Source organism: Nymphalis io, chromosome 6, assembly GCF_905147045.1.
Source record: "Nymphalis io chromosome 6, ilAglIoxx1.1, whole genome shotgun sequence".
Classification (NCBI taxonomy): Eukaryota; Metazoa; Arthropoda; class Insecta; order Lepidoptera; family Nymphalidae; genus Nymphalis; species Nymphalis io.
The window spans coordinates 10,813,266-10,841,116 of NC_065893.1; the positions used below are offsets into that span (position 1 = coordinate 10,813,266).

Here is a 27,851-nt window from a genome sequence, read left to right on the forward strand (position 1 = left end):
AGAATGTTAAAGTGGTCCCCTTTTAAATTGCGGAAGAGTTTGGTACTGAGAATTTGTGATCGAAAAATTTAATAACTCTTTATTGGCCCGACGCGATGATTAAACCTGGAATCTCGATTACGGAGTTTTATAAGTTAGTCACTAGATCAACGAGGCTATTACATACAATATTTTTGATTATATAAGCAAATATATGTGTTTTTTAAATTTCACGGGTGATAGGGTTTTGTGTTTACTGGTGATAGGGCTTTGTGCAAGCACAAGGGACGTAACATTTTAATTCCCAAGTTTGGCGGCGCATTGGCGATGAAAGTCATGATTAACATTTCTTACAAGAAATATTAACCATACATTACATCGCCACCAACCTTGGGGTAACACTGGCTTAATCACCCTTCAAACTGGAATACAACAATAATAAGTATTTTGTTTTTAGCGGTAGAATATCTGATGAGTGAGTGGTACCGAGACAGGCTTGCACAAAGCCCGTATTTACCAAAAATGTAAACTTCGGTACAATTTTTTGTATACCTTAAATATAAAGACAAGTCATTATTTCGCAACAATGGTATATCGTCATCGAGATACCATCACATATTTTAGGTCACAGTGCCACCGATATTAAAACTCATAATCCCGGGTCGGTGACCCGAATTAATTGTAAAGTTGCGGGTAGCGTGGGCCGAGCGTGACATCGTATCGGCAATTCGGCTGGTCGGACCGGTCTTCCCCTCTACGAGCCAACCAGTTCTGTGACTTGCAAAAAGCGAAGCTGCAGCGACACTGCACTCGTTACTGCAGCTTGGTGGTGCTCGTGTTGTGTTGTGAGCGGTGGTGTGTGAGTGAGTTGTCGCGGGATGTCGCGCCGGCTCCTCGCATCATGCTGGCCGTTCGCCACGCCAAGGTATTGTATCAATTCTACTTCATATTTTAGCACGATACAAAAATAAATGTTTCGATTGCTGACATCCTATAAATGACTGAACTCCACTTACAAGCAATCATTAAATTCATAAAAAATAATTGAACGTATATCAACAATCTCAATTTGTTTTAAGCAAAACATAAAATTATGTTAAAACGATTATAATAACAAAATTAACAGACAACAAAATAATGCTGCAATAAAAAAGAATGTTGCACTGCAAGATTTTTTATAGCCAAGTAAAAACTTTTATGTATAATGCATTTTATCGAAACTTTAGTAATAGAATAGTAATATGAATCGTTATAATAAAAGTTTGTTAAGCAAAATTTAATTCCAATTAAAGCACCTATAAAGCATTTTTTTTGACTTTCAATTGAAGCCTTGCTTTATAAGTTTTATGAAGAAAAAAAAAACAAGCAATAGAATGAAGTTGATGTAACAGTAGCAAAGAACGTAAACGCGGTCTCATCGTGTAATTTTTTTAGTATTACCATAACGAATATTTTGCCTTTCTTTTTGAAATAGTTACACTAAACATCAAATATTTTTTGTGATACGATCCCCTCGGTCTGGAGGATTGTTATACATATATATTTATACTTATTTACACGCGTTACATTTTATTAATTATTAATTGAATTAAAAAATACATAATATTTTAAAATAAACTTTTAAAAACATAAACCCGAGAGCATTTCTTGAAGACAGCATCGAAATATATTTTTAACATAACGTATAGTATACGTTGTTCTTTAAATTTACAAAAATTCATCTTTGTGATAATCTCCGCCTCGAGAATTAATATTTAATATATAGATATTTTTATTTAATTTGTGCATTGAAGTGAATCGGGGGCTAGTCGCCATCGCTTCAGTGCTGTGAGGTGTTGGATTACGGACAGGAATGAACTTGAACAGGTCCATGCAGGTGCTATTTACATGCGTTCTTCAGAGACGTGTTCACTGTGTGGTAAGTATTCATTAAAGATATAGACAAAGACACTTTTTTGTATTCCAAGTTTTATATATGGGATAGTTTTATTGAAAACTAAATCCGTTCGTACTAAGCTAACCTTGGGAAGGTTGTTACATGTGTCTGCAGTCCATTTGTGTTGTTTTTTTTTAACAATTTTTTATTTTTTTTACATTGTTACTATCGATTTATGCTACTTTAATGCATATACATTTGCATCCTCTATAGATAATTAGATTTCCTATAATATAATTATCCTTCTTTGGGGTTAAAGCTTGATTCATATTATATTTTACCAAAATCAAATCAATGCGTAACAGACACACGCATACATACAGCCAGAGATTCTTTCGCGTTTATAAGTATAGATTTTATTTTGTCCCCAATTTAATTATATATTGCATTGTATATGTTTAATCGACATATATGTACGGCGCAATACCATTCAAATGGTTAATTTTGCAGATTCCATCCTAATTAACAATGTAAAAAAAAAACGTAAAATCTTAAATCATATATGAAGATGTATATATAGTAAATCAAATCAAACGAGCCACCACACCTGCTTGGTTGTAGGGTTTTGTGCAAGCCCCTCTGCGTAGTTACACCGACACATCTAATATTCTATCACCAGACAGCAATACTTAGTATTGTTCTCGTTTGAAGGTTGAGTGAGCCAATTAAATTACAGCCATAAGGGACCTAACATATTAGTTTCCAAGGTTGGTAGTGTATTGGCGATATAATGAATAATTAATATTTCTTACAGGGCCAACAATATGTATGGACTAATATGGTCATATTATATAAATGCTGATTCACGTCAATGGACAAATTAATTTTCACCTGAATATTTCTTTTAATACCAACTTATATTTACTGGTGCGCATGAGATGAAATTTTTAGTTTAGATTGTGAACCTACCTTTTAATAATTTTGTAGAAAAGATACACCAAAACACAATGAAATTATCTAAAGAAAAAAAAAATGTAGGGTTTGGTAAATCTCATAAGTTTTTTTTGTCAGTTTGGCCTTACAATTTTTGGTTATCTGTTTATTAAGCAAGATCTGTTTTTGATTACCTTAAAACATTTAAATCTCAAAACGGCCGTGTCGAACACTTAATCTAACTACATAAGGTTTAGAATTAAATTTTCCTCACGATAAGGTCATAAAAATCAACGATAACATCAGTTTAAATATACGAAGTCACGTTCTCAACGATTTACGACTTGCACATATTGGCTTAGAGTAAAAATACGGCGAGGAATCGGTATTAGCGCCAGGTGCACAAAAGTGTGGCACACGCGAGCGTGTCACGATCGACTCAGGGCACTGTGTCGCGAGCTCAATAGAATGTGAGCACGCTGCTGATGAGGTGGAAAACGTGATTCTTACACAACGCCATTGTTCATCTTCAGCACGTTTATAATGTGTGACTACGTGACAAACTCTCAGTGAACTATTTTTCTAAGCTTAAAAGTATATTTTTTGGCTTTATATACTTTTATAATCGTTTTTTCTTTATTTCTGTTAACAACAACGTCTTTGGTGTAATGAGCGTGACACTAAATTATAACTACTAAACTATATAAGTTTACTTTTAATTATTATTCAACACTTTATTCTAAAACACAAAATATATATTGTACAAGAGCATAGGGGCTTAATGCTAAAAGCGTTCATTTTTTTATATATGATACACGATTACTATATTTGAAATTTCCTTTATTTTTTTTCAAGTCAGTTATTCGAATGTTGTAATAAGTATAATACGTGGAAAAAATTCAAAAAATTGAATACTAACACATATGTATATTGTACATTCTTAAAAATATAAATTTTTTAAGTCTGCTTTAATACTGAAATGCAAATAACAAACAAAGTATTTGGCGTCCGTTATTTAAGCTCCTCTGAAATGTTATATTTACCGAGCATACGAGTATATAATTACGCTAAATTATAATATTTAACATGGCAAGGGCAACTCGCTGCACAATATAATTATATTGTTCCTTCTTACGAAGAATTACTCTCTAGAAATAAACACGAAATTAACTTAAACGCAACCAAATTAGAATAAACGTCAAGAAAGAAATAGTAACTGGTAAGGTTTCTCGCTGTCGTCTAGACATGAATTGTTACGTGTCGCTGACTGCTAAACTAACATAGTCAAATTATATAATGTTTCTTTATAAGGAATAATAATATAATCTGTAACTACTACAAATTTACTTTAGAAAATTACAAGATTCGTATCCATTTACTCCAATTCTATAAATTGCCATCTAGAGAGATCCCGCTTTTATTGAGCCTCTTATAAATAAATAATTAGAAACGTGTAGACACATTGGCCCTGTCTTATGTCATGATAACAGAGCTAACTACGACGGCAAATGTACACTGAAGAAAATAAAGGAAACAAATAAGAAGTAACGTAATTAATACAAAATTTACATTTTTGCCTGTTGTAGTCGGATCATTTGGACTTTGGGGTAATATTACAATAACATTTTAAAAATTTAACACCCAGTGGCGACTCACTCGTCATTTCTTCTTCAATCAAACAGCAATACATTGTAATGTTAAGTTATAGTTACAATTGTCAATTGCAAGTCAATGAATAAGCACAAGAGTCTAGTGGTTAGAACGCGTGAATTTTAACGGATGATCGTGGGTTCAAACCCGGGAAAGCGCCACTGATTTTCATGTGCTTAATTAGTGTTTATATTTCATGTCGTGCTTGACGGTGAAGGAAAATATCGTGAGGGAACCGGCATGTTACTAATTTCATTGAGATTCTGCAAACGTGTATTCTACCAACCTGTATTGGAGCAACATGGTGGAATAAGCTCCAAACCTTCTTCTCATAAGGGAGAGGAGGCCTTAGCCCAGCAGTGGGATATTAACAGGCTGTTACTGTACATAGCTTTCTAGATTGAAGCGCTTGTGACTCTGTAAAATGTGGTTTAAGTTTCTTTAAGAAGCAGTGTCTATGGTTAATATTAACAACTTACCAATAGGTAGCTTCTATTTTAACTCTAAAATAATATAATATAATTTACGACTATTATTCATAAATAAGATTGTTAGTTTGCATTTTCTTGGTACACTTATAGTAATAATTCAAGAGATTTTTTTCTGAAGAAATGTCAACGCAGTAAAAAACATTTCTCTTACGAGAACATGTTGCTCGGCAGAACACGTGCTCCTCCGATTAATTCCGCTAATTCCAGCGACGATACTTCCCCACAATCCGCCAGCATGAATAATAAACGCCTGTCTCTGTTGAGCACGGATTTATCTTGTTTTATAAAAACGAAAAGCTTAGCGATGCTCGTTACAAGAAATTCTGCATTCGCTTTTAGCTCGTTAGTGGATGGTATAATGTTTGTATGTGGTTCGGAGTTTATGCGTTTGAGTAGTGATAGTTTTTAAATAGGTGGAAAATTTATTTATTCAGAACAATTATAAAATTAAAGCTATACTATACTTAGTATATTTTAATAGATATTCATATTAAATTTGTATTTATTTCAATTATTTCAATCTATTTCGTATTTATTAGTCATCCACTCTTCAAGTATTCTACCGCCAAACAGCAATAATTGGTTTTTTTGTGTTCCGGTTGGAAGAGTGAGCGAGTGTACTACAGGCACAAGGGACATAATATAATAGTTCCCAAGGTTGGTGGCGCAATGAAAAATCCGAATACCGAGTGTAAATTTATTGTCAACGTGTATTGGGATAACCACAAGAGCTTATTCATTTAAATTAAAGTCAACATATATGTCTTACTTTTAAAATCAGAGGCTGTCCTATATTATAAAAAAAAGATTTGAAAAAGGTACTACTTACAAAATTCTATTTAATTACCAACATTAGTATTTCAGATGTCGTTAGAGAAAGACGACTCGTACGTTCGTACGTGCTTGTACATACTGATAATCGATTAAAATATTGTTTAAGAGAAAATATCTTAAGTACATTTTAAAGTGACTGTTTATCGACCTTTTCGTATTACAAAGACCAATTTATGAATATTAAAAATATTTTAGTACCGCCACGTGTATAGTTAAACTCGCTCGATGTACGGCACGCGCCCATTCCTTGAGATCCTTGCACATAAATAAGCTGCGAGCCTCTTGTAAGGCTTGTGTACATTGAGGTAATTTTTTTTTTATTTTTATTTGGGAAACAAATAGTACATTCATTCTTAAAACTAAAATATTAACATTAGCACACATATCAGTCAAATCTCCACTTATAACTTAAATATAATTTGAGCAAAACAAACCAATAAAAAAAAACATGAGAGGAGCGGAATTTAAAAATTAAAAAACTACTTTTTAATAAGCTCTAAAAACTACTACCTAAAAAAATATATAGAAAATATTATGAAGTAATAGAGCGGTACATTTGATTTTTTTTATTTATTTAACATAAATATTTGCACTTATGTCATCATATATTTAGTACAATATTATGATGACAATATTACGGTGACAATCATTCATCGACATTGATAACATATAATTTTACAATATGAATACAATACGTCCTTCCTAAACGAGGTATTCGTTTTTAAAATATATAATTGCATTTTAATAAATTTGAATATTATTTTGGAAAAACAACAATTAATAATTTATATATATATATATATATATATATATATATAAGTAATAAACGAATACAAACTCAATAAAATTAAATAAATATTACATTTGAGAATAATACTGTACTAAGTTTCTTGGTACACATTTTCTTATAAGAGCCTATTTGAATAGATAATATTATAATTAGATACGAAAAGAATAGTTCAGAAAAGTTCAAAAACTAATTCAACTATGTGTACTTAGTTATAGGTTTGTTGCAAGGATTTAGGTTATCTTCTATATTTTTATCTTCATTTGAATATTTTTATGAAGTTTTTTATTCCACTAGTGCATACCAACCTTTATAATCTTTTGCATCAAGGAGGCGGTCTGAGGCACGTCGCGGTGTAATTAATGGCGGACAAAATTATTCTGATCCCATCAGAGATGTCCTGCCACGGTCGAGTTCAACGACCCATTTATCTCATGCTCCTGAAATTTGCTAAATTTGAAATAGCAAGATATATTTTAAATTGATGATTAATGGGTAAGGTATAAAGTATCAAAGAGCCGAGATGGCTCAGTGGTCAGAACATGAAAAATCTTTTCCGACGATTGTGGGTTCAAGCCCGGGTACTTCTGAATATTCATGTGCTTAATTTGTGTGTATAATTTATCTCGTGCTCGGTGGTTAAAGAAAACATCGTGAAAATATTTTTTTGTGCCGGAAGACAATCTGCCACTTGCCTATCCACCAACACACATTGAAGCAGCATGGAGCTTCAAACAATTTCTTCGAATGGAAGCCCTAGCCCAGCAATAAGATATTTACATGTTGTTACTTATTTATTTATTTTATTACCGGTAATGTAATTTTAAAAATAAGTGTCTTAAAAGATAAGCCCGATCAAATTTTTTAATTAATTTCTCAAATATTTTCTCTTCATTTTTACCTTACTGTAAACGTATCCATTCGCTATATCCTCTGTGATTCTGGCTACAGTAAACCGCACACGTTTCATAGTAACAGCGCGTAAATGGTGACAACGGAGGCAAAACACGTTGAGACATGTCTTCGTTCTTAGCTTAATTACACGTTCCGGTGATATTGTATGTTGTTCATTATATTTGTTATGAAATATGTGTTATTATTTTTATTCAGGTATTTTTGGTGAGCCTTGTAAGACTCGTGTGCCGACGGCGAACGGCATTACGCTCTTTTATGCCATCATGCCCGCTCTCTAATCCTTTGTGTGTGTGGTGCACTATATGTACTTACATACTATATTTTTTTATATTTTTTCCTTGCTATATATTATAATAGTCGGAAATATAAATTTATTTTATTTTCGAAACTATGTTTTTATTTATTCTACTTCATAATTTTTGTTAGTTTTCTTTAATTATATATTTTTTTCAATAACCATGAATTTCGTCTTACGTCTCCTGGCTAACTGCTGGCTGGCTGGCTCATTAATATTAATTAATGGTATGTGATCATCACCGCATTAGCAATGTGAGAAACATTGATAATTCCCTACAATTCTCGTCAATGCTTCGCCAACTATAGAAGCTGAGACGTTACGTCGCTTGTACCTATAATTACACTGGCTCACTCAACCTGTAAGTCGAAACACGGCAATACAAACTATTGCTGTTAGGAGATATTATAATTAATGGGTTGATAGTACCTAATCAGATGGGCTTGCAGTGTTATTAATTTGTTTTTTTTTTCACTAAACTTATTTTATTCTTATATTGTTGTGTATTTTTAAGTATACGTTGTAATTTTTTTTGACAATGTTAGTACAAGATAACCAATCGATACCTCGATTGATATATTTCTCGTCAAAGATAATGTTTGAAACCCATTTCACCACACTAAAACTGTGGGTAGGTGGATATGCAAGAGTCTGAATTTCATTTAACAAATACAAGTTGCTTAATTATATTGTTCATCGCCAAGCTGAAGATGAAATAAAAACAGAACTTAAGAACAAAATACACTAAATCGTGCTTGCCCTAATTTGAAATCGCAATCTTCGATTAAGTTTCACTTATATTATCCATCTAATTAGATGATTACTAATTGATCAATTTTTATTTGATTCGACTTTTTTCAGCACCAAATCGACACACGACGAAAAATTTTATATTTGCTAAAATATTATATTTTACTTATATTTCATTGTTAATACCACATATATATAAGTTGTGCTGTATTTTAAAATCATTTTAACTTTTTGGTTAAAGAATATAACCATTTCATCCAAGATCTTGATCTATCTTTGAAGACGTTAGGTAATTTTAAAGCCATTCCGCACATTCCATTTGTGTAGACACTTTAAAATACATCTAAAGTTCCTTCCTTGTTGGAAAACGTTCACATTTTTATGGTACACGTGGAGTGAGATTTTATTGTGATTTAAAAGTACTCTTGACGAGTTACATTCAGTTGCTTCGGACATATTTTTATAATATGGTTTCAATATCTATGTATTTTAAAATCGGCGACAACTATTGTATAAACACGAAATGTGAAGGTAAACGTATATCACCAGTTCCTGATTCTATCAAGTCCATAAATTTTTACTGGGGTATAGTATTCCTTTATCTTAGAAATTCCATAAATAAATTTTTGTTTGCCTATAGTCTTCAAAGATGTACTTTATCCACACAACTTAAAGCTACTAGACACACTAACATAATCAGAAGCACTATCACATCACTCTTCAGTACAAAGCACTATTATGTAAAATTGTTGAATGTAAACATATTCAATGTTCGTTCTATTGAATGATGGGATAATGGAAAAAAATCTTCTGAAAATCTGGATGTATCGTATTTGATTATATATTCAGTAAAACAAAGTGAAGCAACAGGTGCGATGAGCTCCAAACCATCTTGTAAACATAAGAAAAGGCCAACAGTGGAAAGTAATGAACTATGATTTTTTTTAATAGTTAGGCGGACGGGCAATATGGACACCTAAGATAAGTGGGCATCACCGCTCAAATACATTTACGCTGCAAGAAATATTAGCTACTTCTTACATCGCCAATGCGCCACTAACCTTCGGTATTACAATGTTACCTCAGTTGTATCTGTAGGTACACTGGCTCATACTCCTTACAAACTAAAACACAAATGTAGTCAATATTGCTGTATTGCGGTAGAATATATGATGAGTGGGTGGTACTTACTACGGCGGACTTGCACATAGTAGGTAGATCAAAGTCAGTATATAACAGTATGTAGTAGATACTCGGTTGTTACAAAAGTGTGTCCACATATTAAATATTTTTTTAAAGATATATAATTTTTTTAACTGAAACATCAAATATTTTTATAATGAGTGTGATTTGGCGCTAATACATCAAGATCTGTTATCTTCTTACTAAGTTACGACTAGATAAGAGACTTTGACGGGGCGGTTGGCGTGGTTGGTAGTTACTTGCCTTTCACGTCGAAGGTTGTGGGTTCGATTCCTACCCAGGACAGACATTTGTGTGCATGAACATGTCTGTTTGTCCGGAGTCTGGGTGTAATTATCTATATAAGTATGTATTTACAAAAGAAAAATAGTATTTGTAGTATGTCAGTTGTCTGGTTTCCATAGTACAAGCTCTGCTTAGTTTGGAATCAGATGGCCGTGTGTGAATAATGTCCCAGGATATTATTATTAATAGGCAGTGTTTAATATTGATAGAGATGAAATCACGAATATACGAAATAATAAATTAAGTGGAACTACACAATTTTTTTTAACAAACGCAATCACTCGCATTCCTTCGATCACCGTTCGCAAACCGTTTCACTGAAACAATTACAAGTAGGTACAATTTATGTTCACTATTTGTCTAAGAAAGAGAGAATGCGGGTTGAGATTTTGTAATTAATCTAATAAAGTCGTATAGCAACAAAGACGCTTTATTTCGCTCTAATGGACAACAGTTTATTATAAGGATTGAATCGCTTTATTGAAAAGATTACTAAAAGCATGCTTTATTACAAAGGTTTTATAAATTAATTTATGTTTAGCTCGAATATTGAGTAGGATGTGATGGATTAACAAAATTATATGAGTGACATTAATTATTTTAATAAAAGCGAGAGGTGGTAAATCTTCTACCTGATTTAAATAACCGATACTTTCGAGCCGGGTCAGTGGCTAGAACGTTTAAATCTTAACCGAGGATTGCCGGTTAAATCCAATCAAGCACAAAGAGATTTTTTGTGTACGAGTTTATTACATATAGTGTAGTAACGCCAGGGTCCGCTAAATATAGTGTATATTACATATATTACATATATTACATATATTACATATAGTGTTGTTGAAGGATAATAATAATGTCCTCCAGACCGATTTCGGCCACGGCGGTAGAGAGATTAGCCAACTACGAAGAAGATATTATAGTGCACAAGTGTGTGCGCAAACACAGGTGCACTCTCTATATTTCCTAACTCTCATAATCCGATGGGACGGCAATCCGACACGACCGGAAAGAGTTGAGGACCAACGGCTTTACGTGCCTTCCGAGGCACGGGAGTGTACACACTTCTAACTTCCAGACTCCGGGCTGCTATTGACAATTTTTCTGACAGAAAAACCCAATAACTTTTTATCGGCCCGACCTGGGAATTGAACCCAGGACCTCCGGGTCTGCGGCCTTATATCAAGCCACTAGACCAACGTGGCATGTTGAAGGATATCATCGTACGGAAACCAGAATGACTAATGAAAATTTGCCACATGTATATCCAACACTACACATTGGAGCAGCGTTGTGGAGTAAGTTCCTAAGTAAGGCAAAGAGTTTGCCCACTAATATGACATTAACGCATATAGGTTATCTGTCATTACACTGGTTGACTCAGCTTTAAACTAAAACGCTGGAATTCAGAGAAAGGATATATATATGTTTTTTTTAATTATATTTATTATATCTGTATTTATGCTCTTAGACTTAAATCACGCCCATGGAAGCGTAAAAAATAGACACGGAGGTTTTAACATAAAACACGTATTAATTATTGGTATCGAGATGAGAAAAAACAATTATACTCTAAGCGTTAAATCAAATTAACGACATTATGTTGACACCACAATACGTTATTATAATTCTATTAAGGAGATTCGCTATAGTTAAATTTAACGGGCTAATTGATTTAATTGAACGTCAATTCCAATTATCAATTTTGCATAAAATAATCGAATTAAATTCATTCATCAAACCAGCGCTACATCGATTAATTTCCTGAATGACATCGCTTCGTATTAATGATGCAATGCGTTAGGATTTTATTGAATAAAATGTAAAATATTTATTGACAGTGTATTTAATTTTTTTTTTATGTGAAACATCTTTTGTCTATGTGCATGGCGCGTATACTTATTGCCAGAGTGTGAGACTGGGCTATGGAAAAATAATGAAAAGTTTCGAACAAAATAAAAAAATGCTTTCATAAGAGGTATATAAATTTATTTCGGTAAAAAACAAAACTGGTATATAGCTTTGAATTATAAGAATAATTTGTAGACTATTTCCAAATTGCAATATGCAATTATGATTTTTAGAGTAACATATTTTTAATATTAAATAATAGAAAATTGTAATATTTATTAAAAGTTATTACACATAGTATTAAAATACAATGTATTTTAAGTACGTTATTCAAAAGCGTAATGCAATCAGCAACGACTTGTAACTTTAGCGTATAAAGTTTATCGCGGATTTGCCAAAAACATTTGAACAATCACATTCGCTAGATTTGGCGACTTCAAACTTCAAAACGTGCAGTCAGTCAATTCATAAGATTACGTTCATTTGAAAATAGTCCGTAATGTATTATAAATATAAGACATAAAATTGTTTGTGCTAATTATGCTTCATTGATTGCTAAGTAACGATAAGATTTGATGGTGAATTCTATTTAGAAAGATGGATTAAAACTTTTGTAGATCTCTTTATTGACAGTATTAAACTTGTCTGTGGCTCCATAAGAAATGTATGCTAATATGTATAAGCTTAAATGTGAAGTGTAAACGAGCCTTTACAATTATAAAAACAAGGAATATAAGAACCTTACTTTCATAATCAGCATTTTAATGCTTCTTCGTTTCAAGTAAAATTAATAGCCGGTCAATGTTTCACTGCTGTTCAAAAGCCTCCTCTCTTCTTAAAGAGCGGGTTTGGAACACGCTACTTTAATGCGGTTTGGCAGATATACATGTAATAATAATAATAATAATATCCTGGGACATTTTTCACACACGGCCATCTGATCCCAAATTAAGCTTGTACAAAGCTTGTGCTATGGAAACCAGACAACTGATATGCTACTTTTTTATGGAAATAAATACTTATATAGATAATTACACCCAGACTCAAGACAAACAGACATGTTCATGCACACAGATGTCTGTCCTGGGTGAGAATCGAACCCACAACCTTCGGCGTGAAAGGCAAGTGTCTACCAACCACGCCAACCGGCTCGTCAAAGTCATGTGAAAGAATTTCATCCGAAACCCAAGTTTCCTCAAGACGTTAATTCTTCATCGCCGAGCACGAGATCTTAAACACAGATAAGCGCAAGAAATTCAGTGCTTACTCGGAATTAAATTATGCATTAGAGTGTGGTGGTATCATTTAATCTAATGTAAAACAGCTCTACTTTGTATTGCTATTTTTTATAGTATAGGTAGTCAGACGAGCATATAGACCACCTGATGGTAAGTGGTAAACAACGCCCAGACACATTGGCATTGTAAGGAATGTTAACCATCGCTTACATCGCCTATGCGCCACCAACCTCGAGAACTAAGATGTTATGTCCCTTGTGGCTGTAATTACACTGGCTCACTCACCCTTCAAATCGGATAATAATAAGTACTGCTGTTTTGCGGTATGATATTTGATGAGTGGGTGGTACCTACCCAGACGAACTTGCACAAAGCCCTACCACCAGTAAAATTACAGTTTGAAGGTTTCCACAAACAATTTAGTTCTATGGGCTGTACCAGCAGAAAAAACAGGATTGGCAAATGAGCCCAAAATTTGTCAGTCTACCTAATTATATCAAATAAATAAAAAAAAAGTATCCTAATTCCTAATGGTGACCCAATAATGACCATGGAAGATGAATTTGAATTTTTTACAGCCATGTATCTCAGCTATATATCTCTAATATTAACTTTAATGCGTCAGAAATTATATTCTCTCATGACTACTGCTATTTATTAAAAATAGTTCCTTTAATAAATAGTTTTCGAAATTCATGTTGCGGTAGAAATAAAAATATTTCATTTTACTTTAAAACTTCTCCATTGCGGCAATCAACAAAAATAATATACAGACAAAAGATTACTGGATCGGAATGACTGCATTATTTTCGGATTCGTTATACCGAAGCTTATTTTTGGCATGAAACCTGGGTATTAATATGGACGCTATTTTGGCGGAATAGCGGGAATTATCCGTTATTTATATTTGTTTTATTTATAAAAATAAATTTTATATTACTATTTGCTTTTACTTTACTATTACTTTTAAGAAGTCAACGGCATAAATGTATGTAGTAAAAATCCCAATTTTAATACTTGCAGGGATGTAGGACAATTAGGTTTTATTATTATTAGCATCTGTATGCGAACTTCATCTATGTCAAAATTATCATCATCATCAGCCAATTGTATTCCACTAAATAAATGTCAATAAACATTGAAGAGAACAGGATACTGTCATTTTTAAGAAGTTTCTAGAAGCATCTTACATCATTTAATTTAAACAAAAATGGAATAGAATTTTTTAATTTAATTAAATACTTATATTCAATTATGCTCACAATTTTTAATTTCAATTAAGGAGTGGCTTATGTTTTGATAATGTACGTGTAAAAAGAATTCGGTAATTTCTGGAAATCGTCTACATTTATCTCAATTTAACTTTATGGGATAACTATATAGTATCCTTAGGTTATTCTATATATTTGTCTTTGATATAGAATATTTTTTCTAAAAATCGGAAAAAGAGAAATTACACAAAGACAAATTTATTAGACTGACATCAATGTATGCTTTTCGTGGACTTTGTTTCTCAATAGCAAGACAATCGATTTGGAATATTTAAACTTATTATCTACTTTATTATATTTAAAGCAAAATTATGTATTTTTATTGAAGTGAGTTCTGTAGTTTCTTATGTATTACGAGTAAGTCAAGATATATGTATGCCCTTTAAAATTAATCACATATTATTTTGAAAGTATTATAAAATATATCATAATTTGGATAAGTATTTTCGGATATATTTCACATGATGTTTCAAAAAACGATTAAGAAAATAAATAATAAGGCATACCGTAAGATCAGATTGCTTATTCGTCTGATTCTGATTGTTTGAAAATACACATATACATTTTTCTTAGCCTACTCGCTATATGTACATTTCAAGCCTCGTTGTTCTAGTGGTTAGATAGGAGCTTAATTTGTGCGTACAATTCATCTCGTGCCCAGTAGTGAAAAAAAACATAGTAAGAAATCTGAAAAGAAAACTGCGATGTGTATCCATCATCCCGCATTAGAGCTCAATGTAGAGAGCTTTAGCCCAGCGGTGGGATTTTTTGAAGCTTTTACTTTACAATTGAAGATTAATCATATATAAATGAAGATTATTCATATGATTTTAATTGCTTAATATGTTATGTAACAGCTGAATTTATTATAAATAAGCGCACTTCTTTTTACAGTACAATACAGTAACAGCCTGTGAATGTCCCACTATTGGGCTAAGGCTTCCTCTCCTTTTTTGAGGAAAAAGTTTGGCTTATTCCAATGCGGGTTGGTGGAATACACATGTTGCAGAATTTTAGTGAAATTAGACATATGCAGGTTTTCTCACGAGTTTTCCTTCACCGTCAAACACGAGATTAATTATAACCATAAATTAAGCACATGAAAATTCGGTGGTGCTGGGTTTGAACCCACGATCATCGGTTAAGATTCACGCGTTCTTAATACAGGGCCATCTCAGCCATTTTAAAAAAAAATGTAAATCTATATTTTGTAACAAAAGTTTCAAGTCTGTAATTAGTAAAAGTACAGTTTATATGTCGACGAGTTCTTGAAATCAGTTTCTTTGAAATTCAAACTATTTATTTATAAGGAAGTAAACATTGGTTACAATATAACCTTGGTCTAATAGGTAACTTATATATATATAAACTGTATGCCCTATTTTAAGACTAACTCATTATGCATAATCTTACAGACATTCTTTTCTAAACATACTTATTCAAATAACATTATACTTTTTTATAGAATATATACTTTTATACAATGTGCACTTCCTGATGGTAAGTGGAAACAATGCCCACTGGCATCCTAAGAAATCCATCGCTTACATCGCCAATGTACTACCAACCTTGTGAAACAAGATGCTATGTCCCTTTTGCCTGTAATTACACTGACTCACTCACCCTTCAAACCAGAACACAACAATACTAAGTACTACTGTTTTGCAGTAGAATATCTGATTAGTGGGTGGTACCTAACCAGACGAGCTTACACAAAGCCCTACCACCAATGACCACCACCACCATACTACCAAAAATTAACCATTACATACTAAAAAACAATAAAGAAGATGGGTAAACGAGGTAGTACTTAAATAAAAATGTTTTTTCTTAATTTTACTTTTAAATTGAGACTGTGGAATTATTGAAAATATTTAGGTTAGCTTTTTTAAATGTATATATAGGCTAGCACGGGGCTACTCTGCCTTGATAACTTCTAGTTATTCGTGGTCGTGCTCTAAAATTGATAATTACTATTAAGTCCTAAATCCGTGTCGGTAAGACTCATGTCAAACGAAATAGTGAGAAAATAATATCTAAGTGGATTGACGTATATATACAGCGTATAACGTTGTTAGTCCTAAACAAATATTGTTAAATCAACTACGAAACCTCAAAATCCCTCACCCCGTGCTATTCCAGCTGAAACTACGTAACATTTGAGTGCGTGCGAACTGTTTGCCTTTTAATTAAGTCTCGTTGCGGTAGTCCGGAAGCTATTGAATTATCTAACCGCGTCATAGACTTATAATCAAGTGATTTGTATGTTATTGTTGTTTATAATTAAATTTTTTAATTATTTTAAAAATTATACTACGAAAGCCCCTTATAAACAGACTCCTATCCGCGTATGCACACACATATAGCGTAAAATGTAGGTTTAAATATAAAAATACTACAATGCCCTTTACAATGGCAAAGTCTATCAAAGGGAACTGTGCACAACAACAACAACAAAAGAAAGATAACGTCTTAGATCCTACAGTTAAAGATTTATTGACGCTCTAAATATATATACGCCCGAACAGCATCCAGTTAAACAAAAAATAAAATGAATAAGCAGATATAATATGATACTTAGTCGTCAAATAAATTAGTCTATTACACAATTGGTGCCTCTTAAATTATCGGATTAAAGTTTTACTCGAGTTTATATTACGCCAGTAAAACATCTATAATAATGACGATCGTTAAACCGATTAGAAATGGTCGCACTGAACGCACACTGGAAATGTGGTTCTACAACAAATATTAAATAATGTGTCTTATTATTCAAAATTAAATAAATTCATTAATTATATTATTTATGCGAACCGAATTAACTGTGGAGCACGGAGTATCGTGCAGCCTCTCTGATCAGTGAAATGTGGGATACAAAAGCTCATTCTCTCAGAGCCTGGAGAAACTTCAGCGCCCTTGTTACAAAAAAGTACATTTAGGATGTACAATGGATAGTAAAATTATCCAGTTCTTGGACTAAATACAAATTAGTAAAATCTGGGTGTGAAGGGAATTAGGAAAATACAATTATATAAAAGAACATATTAAACAAGACGTACGTTTTAACAAAATTTTATAACTGATACACTTAACAATATATACTTTGTTGATTATTAAAACTATTTATAAATAATTTGCACAATAAAAAATAAATAGAAAATTTGTATAATACAAATAAAAAAAATGTATTTGAACCTGGCTAATGACGAATATTGGAAAACCTGGAGGCGTTTTTTTTTTTATTTTTATAGAATGGGTAGGTGGACAAGCAAATGTCGGCATCGTAAGAAGTATTAACCATTGATAATCAAAGAGAACATCATCATCATCGTACAATTAACATACACATTTCACATTTAATACGAATTATTTTTAGCATTATTTTCACATTATCTAAATACAAAAATGTGTTTAAAGACGTGGTAAATTAAAAGCACATTTCATCTCGAATAATTTTATAAAGTAATTTTGACTTATTCTTTCTAGAACTAACGACCTTCTTTGTGCGCGTCTCCTCACAAATTCCAGACACTTATTTCACTGTCAAACTTTGCGACCCTTTTAACTTTCCAAAGCGCCATTTAAATTCAAGAGAGGTTGTTTCAAAGTTATTGGCTTTCGAATAATGACAAATGTTGTTATCGTTAGCGATGGTATAGCTTGATGATTGGATAGTTGTTGACGAGTTATGTGTCAATGTCTGCCCAGCAATGAACTTGATTGATAGCATGTTGTCGACCTGATGTCGGAGATATAGTGAGCTAGTGAGAGTCGCTGGCGTGGAATAACTGTACCGATCATTCCGATTAGGGTTGTCGATTGGTAAATTATTTGAAATATTTTTATTTTGAAATCGTTTCAATGTTTATAAAAGTATTTTAAAACAATTAAACTTTTAATATTATATCCATATTTTATAAACAGATGTACAAGAGCTCGTATACTTTAAGCGATCGTGTTAAGCTTACTTTATTTATTTATAATTAGCCAGTCGTAAATACCAGTAATTTTGTCACAAGGAATTAATTTAATTGTATTACCTTTTAAGGCAAACACAACATACATATTTGGGAGCAAATACATGTAATATTACGCTATTATGTATCATAAAGATTTTCTTAAAACTAATTATACAAGAGTTAAAAATTGTTAAAAAAAATAAGTTATATAAAAAAAAAACAAAACATTAACATAAAATTAGCACCAATATTTATAAAAATAATTAGAAGCTTAAAGAAAGTATAAAAGTCAGTAAAATACTTTGATTAAAGTATAACGCCTGACGGATTTTTTATAAATATGTCTTTACATTGAATAAATCAAAGTCGTTTTTCACGTCTGTCCATTTGTTCCCTAGTTTCTTCTAATTTACATATTGAATTTTAATGATTTTTATAATTATGTAGATCATTTTTCCCGAATGATTTTATCACAATAAATTCGTACTTCATTTGATAATATTATAAAAAAAAATAACTTTTTATAATCAAAAAAAACACGAGGGTGTCATTCATAATTTTCCTTAAATTATCTCTTTAGCAAGAACCTCGTGAGCAAGAAAACAAGCCGTACCTGATCAAAAAAAACGACATTTTCAAAAATATATCACCAGCGCCATCTATTGAAAGTTACAAAAACATACTGGCATTCTCGGGTTTTTAGAGAAATGGCTTTTAACCACCCCGCTTGAATACAGGAGTAGTAAATCGTAGTTCAAACACCACCCGATAGATGGCGTTGGTATTAAATGTGAAAATAATTGTTTTAATTTTGAATTTTGTTTAGTTACATCTATATGGACTTGGTTTTATTTGAAATAAGCATTTCTTGCATGCTGGTGGATTTTTGTTATAGTACGAGTATAAGAAGTGAATTATATATAATTATAAATCATACTGAAATTTCAATGCAACAAAATATCGATCTGAGCCTCTTTTAAAAATATATATTTTTTAATTTAAAATACATCTGGTTAGTGTTAGAGCATAATTTTGTGGAATCTATCTTGGAGAGAGTTGGTTCACACAAGATATTACTTAAAAATTTAACTAAAAATATGATTTTAATATGTATAATATTTATATAGTAAATATACTTTCACGTTTCACTGTGTAAGACAATACATAGGCTCTATTAATAATTAATTATCAAATTAGAGTAAGTCTTAAGTCTTTCTTTTTGACTGGATATGGTTGTGGTTCTTTGTGCACGCCCGTGAGCTTATCACATATGTATACCTCAAAACAAAAATACTAAACATTGTGTTCCGCTTTGAAGGGTGAGTGAGCCAGTGTAATTCAGGGACATAGCTCCTTAGTTTCCAAGGTTGGTGGTAGACTTACCATCCGGCAGCCCATTTGTCAGTCTGCCTACTTACTGTAAATATATAAAAAAAACAAATAGGTAAGAATATTATGTAGGTCTAAATACTTTCGTATTGAAAAATCGCGACAGTAACCCAAGACGTCTCCGTGGTTAACTAATACGTCTACGCTAGTGATCAGTGACCGCTAAGCTTTGATGCGCCGCCATTTCTAAGTTTTCGCGAGCCGCTTTATGTAACATTGCGTAATAGGTTTCTTTGAAGGGGCCACTAATAACACAGATTATTTTTCATATTTAAAGCGAGGTAAAGACTAACACTCTTGCGAAAAGTCTTTGAATAGAAATATACATATTCTTAACTACCTTAAGTTGTAGCTTGGCAATAAATACAGTATAGTATAAAATTGACTACTAAAGTTGTCATTATATTATGAGCCGAGATGGCCCAGTGGTAAGAACGCGTGAATCTTAACCGATGATCAACCGGGCAAGCACCACTGAATTTTCATGTGCTTAATTTGTGATTATAATTCATCTCGCGCTTTACGGTGAGGGAAAACGTCGCGAGGAAACCTGCATATGTCTAATTTCACTGAAATTCTGCCACATGTGTATTTCACCAACCCGCATTGGAGCAGTGTGGTGGAATAAGACCCAAACCTTCTCCTCAAAAAGAGGAGAGGAGGCCTCTAGCCCAGCAGTGGGACATTCATAGGCTGTTACGGTAAAGTTATCATAGCGACATATATATGTTATAATATACAAACTATATATATATTAATATCAAACAATTATATATTCTTTCTCGTCATATTTTTATTTAATAATATAATAAGATTTTAATTAATACTACTATTGATCTACAACTGTATTTTATTTTAGGTCATTATATATGAGACATGCAAGTTAAATTTACTTGTTTTTCTCGTCAAAAGCTTAAAATATATAAATTAAAATGCATTTTTTAATCAAAATTATTAGTAAAAATGTTATTTGCACATCGAAAATACGTTTGATACTAAAATCCGAAAAATATTCATGACAAGATTTTTAATACTTAAAATAGTCTTGTACAGAGGAATTGTGATATTTTAACGCCGGCATTTTAGTGAAATAAGCTATGTAAGGAAGAATTTATATATCAGAATGTTCTACACGTTAGCTTAGAGTTTAATTAAACGTGCAATTTTGTGTGTATCCAGTCATAGTGCCGTAATGGAATATCCTTAGCCTCTACAGCAGCCATGTTACTGAGCACGATATGAATTTGACCGAAAACAGGAAGCCAGCTTAGTTTAGGAGATCATAATCTATATATATTTATTTATATTTAAATAGGCAAAGACAAAACAGGTCATTAACTTTTTATCCTTTGTTTATCAAACGTTTTTTTTATTGGTTATTGTTGCTAAGTTGCTAAAGCTTAAGTGTTACTTGAGAATAAAACATTTGGAAATAGAAGAAAAGTAAAATGTATTGAATAATGTAAATTTAAATAAAGGAATAAGATTTTCTCTTAAATTTGAAAGAATATACATTTATAATTTAATATATATTTAGATATTATTTTGATATTATATTATAGGTTATTTTATATTACAACTACCTTGATGAACGAGCTTCACTTGGCTCTAATAAGTAATTACATTTTTTTAAAATATTTATGTTTTTTCAGGAAATACAGATAAATTTAAAATAAAAAACCTTATCTAAATACAAAATTTGAGACAAATTGTTAGAGCCGATTGCGATTTTTATACATATATACAAGAATTGCTTATTTAATATTATAAGATGATTAATGAATTACGAATGTTTCAACCACGTCTGTCTAGAGGCTATCATATAAGACTGTAGATCCCAAAGTGTGGGATGGCGTCAAGCACAATGGCTGACCAATTATTAGTTATAGTTTTTCTATTTAGCAATTCATAGAAGCAGCCTGAAAGCCGCAGCTTCTAAGTTATCAGTGCTAACATTATCGTGTCTTTACAAGGTTAACGCATAAGAAAAGGAAAAAATATAATTTATTTAAACTATGTATTAAAAAGTACATTGATATAAATAATTAAAAAAACTTCAAAACGAACTCCTGAACTATAAATTGTAACTCACCTAACAATATGAAGGATGAGAGCTCGTGGTTAGATCAGAGAATTAATTAAATATTGCTCGTGCGAGCATGTCTGAGAAACACTGACGCGCACGTCAGATCGCTCATACTCCGCTGAGCAAGTAACTACAGTATGCGAACTATAGGATTAGTGCATCATATTGACATATCTTAAAGTTGTAATTATATATATATATTTTAAATTGGAAGTTATATTTTTTCGGTTGATGTCATAGAACGGGTTAGTATATAATATTTTTCATAATCATATAAACAGTTGCGCTTCGCAGTTCCACCCGTTTTAATCTATTCATGTGACAAGCGTGAATTTCGTGTTTTAATATTAAAAAGTCATTTGATATTGTGTCATTTTAAAAATGAAAAAGCTATAGGTTTTTTAAATTCGATTTTCAAAATAACTCGTGACGATTGTAATTGAAGTACGATTAAATGTTAACCTCAATAACTTTGGTTAACAAAACTAGCCCCAAATTGATTCCTAATTCGCCCGTAGCTCATGATTACATCATTCATTATTCTACCACTATAACCACATAATCAAATCAACCTCGCCACTCAGACAATAGCCTGCCATTTGGCCCGTTCGCCCATCTGCGCTAATTAATACAAAATGCCACTCAACACAATTACGGATCCCCTCACACAACCATTAGCTGCGACCCTCCTCTAAATGCATACTCTAGGAATATATTGCACGCCCGATGAGAGATTACTATGTGATATTACATAAAATTACTTTTATTCAAGATCTAATATTATACGACAAAATTATGAAGTTGTTTAAAAAGTTATTTATTTTAAAATGTTTATATTAATAATAGAAAATCTTTTCGGATTCATGGATAGATAAGAAGAAAAATGTATTTTGGATAGGATTTGCGTAAAATACGTTCTTAGTGAGCGTCAACGACGGGGAAGGAGTAACTGTGACAAATTTCAAGTCTATCAGGTGGATAGCTTGGGATATATCGTGATGAGTGGTATTTTGCTTATAAATAGATTTTTCATAGATAAGTTTTTTTTTACTGATTAGTAAGAATGTTTTAATTTTAGGAGATTTTAGTTTTAATTGACAAATAGTATGAATTAATAAATAACCCATTGATCATCACATTAGAGAATCAAGTATCGTGGGTAAAGTTTGTTTGTATTTTGCATGTTTTTTGAGTTATAGCTTGTTATGGCAAAGTATTACGATAAAAATTATTTGGTTCGGTCGCTTTTAAAAGGAACATGCATTCAAGTTGTCAACATAAAGTATTTATCACTACATATTATAAAACAAAGTTCCCCAACCGCGTCTGTCTGTTTGTCTGTCGGACCAGAATAAACTTAGGATTATCATACGGGTTTCACCAATACTAGTAATTCACGAGGAAGATCTAGGTATATATTTCATTAAGGTTTTGTGTGAATTGCCTGTAAAATTACGATGATTGTTGAAGATGTCGGAAAATTTACTGGTGGTAGGGCTTTGTGCAAGCCCGTCTGGGTAGGTACCACCCACTCATCAGATATTCTACCGCAAAACAGCAATACTTGATATTGTTGTGTTCCGGTTTGAAGGGTGAGTGAGCCAGTGTAATTACAGGCACAAGGGACATAAAATCATAGTTCCCAAGGTTGGTGGCGCATTGGCTATAAGCGATGGTTGACATTTCTTACAATGCCAATGTCTAAGGGCGTTTGGTGACCACTTACCATCAGGTGGGCCACCACATATGCTCGTCCACCTTCCTATTCTATAAAAAAAAAAAAAAAACATGCTAAGAGCTTCAATGGCGTGCACTGCGTAACCAATAGAGTTTTATGTATAACGATATAGCCGAAAACTTGTAGCTAGTTCTTGTATAATTTTAAGTACTTAACTTTAGAATTGTAACTGTATTTTCAGAGCAATGATATGACATTTTAATCAAGACAAAGTATAAAGAGCTGCGTTGGATAGGCCCTTATGATTCGGTACAATGAGAAGGTTTAGATAAATGTAGAGCACTACTCATTGAATTTATTTATTATTATTAGTTAAAAGTTTAATGCCGAGATGTTCTAGTGGTTTCGATGCGTAAATCTTAACTGATGACCGTCAATTCAAGCCCGGGTAAGCACCGCTGAAATTTCTTGTGCTTAATTTGTGTTTATAATTCATCTCGTGCTTGATGGTGAAGGAGAAAATCGTGAGAAAACCTGCATGTGTTCTAATTTCACTAAAACTCTGATGGTCTATTATATCAACCCACGGATTGGAGCAGCGAAGTGGCAAAAGCACCAAAACTGTCTCCTCAAAAAGAAGAGGAGGCCTTAGCCCAGAAGTGGGACATTCACAGGATGTTACATGAAAAGTTTAATAAATGTAGATACCTATAGCCTTATAAACGGATATTACTATAGTCTTATATGCGAATTTAACTACTTGACTGAAGTGCAATCGACCATATGATCATTTCCTTGGGAAAGAGGGGTTCGAACAATCAAATCGTGGTTAATTCATTCCGAGGGTTGGAATAATAACGGACATCAATATTTATAATTTGAAAGTTTATGTCAGTATAAAGATAAAGGAAATAGCTATTTAAGTCCCTTTGTTGGAGTACATTGTCATTGCTTGCATACAATTACTATGTATGCTATACTATGGGCCACATGATGATAAGTGGTCACCAACGCCCATATACATTGGTATTGTAAGATATGTTAACCATCCACCAACCTTAGGTTCTAAGATGTTGTGTCTCTTGTGCCTGTTATCACACTGGCTCACTTACCCTTCAAACCGAAACAGAACTATAACAAGTTCTGCTGTTTTGAGGTAGAATATCTGTTGAGTGGATGGTACCTACACCAGTGTATTCTGTGTTCTGAGTGTATTGGGTAATTTAGAAATTATTTAAGACTTGTTAATACTGAGTAATATATATATAAAATATTTTGACGTAGCTTATTCAAAAAAAATCCATCCTTATGTTTTTTTTACAGTACCTGGGTTCGTTCCCGGCAGGCGGCGGCGAACACGAGGCGCGTGTCGACACCGTCTCGCGACGTCTGCATCTCATGAAGGTAACAATTATGTCATTAAAAATTTTCATGTTATGTCAGCATTCGTGACAGCTCGTCTTAGTGTTTACCAAACATATAACAATTATTCTTCCGCTTAACATGAATGGTTTTCTTTGCAGTGTTTTAATTACCTCGGAGAATGTGTGAACTTGTGTAAACATTTTGGAGCCCAAGGTTAGCAGCGCATTAACGTTGAATGGGTTTTATGTCTATTAGCGCCAATGAGCGTTTTAACTGCTTTTTTGGTTTAGTTTCTAGATTAGAATATAATGCAGATAAACTTGAATAGCTTGCCATGAAAATGAAGTAGAGCATCTTTTTTTAAATGAGATATGATGATGAATGTTTTCTTAACTGATTACGCACATTGCAGCCATTCTCAAGGGAGAATAGCCATGTGTGCGTGCGCAAACACAATTACGCACTTCTTATTCCCACACTCTCATGGTATAGAAATTAGACTAACGAGGCAGCTTATAAAGATAGAGGGGCGAAATGATTAAGTAGAACTACGCTGTTATTCTACTAATTATTTTTTATTTTACATATATTTGTTATTATTAATAAAATATTATTTTAAAAATGCTAGTTAACTTTGGTTAATATTGAAATTCGAAAATTTCGCAGGGTCTATATATAAAAATATAACGTATATACGATTACTTAGAGCAAAATATTTCGTTGCAAATGTATTTCATTAATAATAGTATTTTAAGAGTTAAAAATCGCAAAAATGAAAATCGTCTAAGTTATTCTGCAGTGCGGCCTTAGTTTTACTTGGTGGCCTCGTCCGTCTGGATAGGTAACACTCACTCATCAGATATTCTACCAACAAACAGTAACTTGATGTTATATTAGTTCACAAGGTTGGTGGGGTATTGGTGATGTAAGTAATAATTATTGTAATGGTTAATATTTCTTACGGCGCAGCGGTGGCGGTAATGACTTACTATCAGGTGGCCTATCCGAGCGCCTACATATACTATAATAATTGAAAAAGGCTAGTGACTAGCTTTTATCAGCTACACACAGGCTGTAAAAGCCTAATTGACAACAGAACACGCTCCAGAACCTTTCTATAATAAGCCAGTTCCAAAGATTACAAAGGAAATATTTACATATACATTTTGAATTAAGGGCGCGTGCACCATTTGCTAAATAGAGGTTTAATTCGTTAATACTAAGCACGATCTCATAGAACCATACAACCATACTGTAATAATAGTACCACCGCTGACTCGCTCCACCGAAAAAGACCGCGTAAGAGACGTCGGCGCTAACTTACCCTTTCTCGTGGCAAGTGTCACTTGGGCTAGGACGATTCTCTTTACAACGAGATTCCCCTAGGAATAGAGTCGCGCATAAGTGAGCCTACCGTCGGGGCAACACGGTAGTATGAGTCAGCGATCCCGAGATACCGAAAAGACGGAGTCGCTATCGCTGTCACACGACATCAGCGAGTTCCATATCTCCAAAACTACACGTGGAGGAAACTCGAAAACGCGAAATAAACTAAAATAACTTGTTAGGAAATCTATCTATAATACAACGTAAGCTGATTATTGAAAAACACTTAAAGTATTAGGACCCTATGTGATCTTTTTTTTTTAATTAATTCAACAATGCAATTAAATTAAATATATAAAGCTCAACTGTTAGCAGTTACAATAAATAACAGCAATAAATAAGAGCAAACCGATTGATATCAGATCCAACTTCAGGAGATAGCATCTTGTATATGTATGTACGTCAGGACTGACGTTATCTAATTGGACGTTGACGTATGATTGGCGTGTGTCCACGCCTAGGTATTGCGACATTTTTAGCAATATTTAATTTAGAATAGTTGACTACACTTGTGTTACTTCAGTTTATATAAATCACTGTAATACATATAGATTTATAAGCGTTGTTACATTTCATTGTGCGGTAGGAAAATAAAAAACATGCGAATGTGTGAGTGTAAATAAACTGACTAATCTGCCTGTTGTTTTCAATATGTCTAATTTTGAACCGGAGGTAACGCAAGACGATTTAGAAGTACTTGTAAAAGCATATTTAAATAACATGCAATGTGTGTTTCTCTAGTGTTATATATGACATATGTTTTATTGGAAAATTTCGAACTCATTACGACTTGTATTTGAAAAAATATTTATATTTTTTAAGAAAATAGATTATATAATTTCCAATTTAACAATTCGGAATGTGAGTACTTTCAACGCGGTAATAAAGATGATGTTATCAAGATCTTCGGTTTATTATCGACTTGAACTGAATCTCTAATCAGTTATTTCAATCTCTACATACTTCGAATATAAATAAGATTACATTTCCCCTTGTTAGAAAACATGTTAAGTAAATGAACAAATAGAATGAATAAATAACTATTTTATTATTTTAGATTATTTTGTTAAACAATCAAAATGTATTAAAATTTTAATTGAATATTTCCATTTGTTTTATAAAAATATTTTACAGCCAATTTTATTAAATATATATCATTGAATTCGTAAAGGAGAAAGTATTTGGCTGCAATAACTCACGTTATTACATAAAACTAGCGATGGCAGGGTTCTGCAAGCCCTGTTCGGGTATCAACTCATTATTATTCTATCCCTAAACACAAATGCTTTATATTGCTGTATTTTGGTCGTAGTGAGCCAATGTAATTGCAAACAGAAGGGATTTAATGTCCACATTTACGTAATATGGAATAGTTGACATTTCTTACAATGCACTGGCATTTGACACCCCTCATCGTGACCGGGCAACAAAGGATGGTGACCACTTAACTTTAGGCAGGCGTGCAATTAGGTTAACTTGTACGCTTGCCTTTGTGTATCAAATAAAAACTATATATTTATTGTTTACACTAACAAAGAACGAAAAGTTTATATAATATAATAATATGTAATATATATATATATATATATATATATATATATATATATATATATTATATTACATATACGCAGAG

The 27,851-nt window shown here is 32.5% G+C and overlaps 1 protein-coding gene across 1 annotated transcript in view; it reads left to right on the forward strand.

Annotated features, from left to right (window-relative positions):
* The first annotated feature begins 818 nt into the window (after positions 1-818).
* LOC126768948 (EGFR adapter protein-like) overlaps positions 819-27,851 on the forward strand; it is a 119,178-nt gene continuing 92,145 nt past the window's right edge. The window contains exons 1-2 of the mRNA XM_050487432.1: positions 819-904; positions 24,791-24,871. Of these exons, the coding sequence (XP_050343389.1) occupies positions 881-904; positions 24,791-24,871 (105 nt within the window). The 5' untranslated portion in view covers positions 819-880. The remainder of the gene's footprint in view (positions 905-24,790; positions 24,872-27,851) is intronic.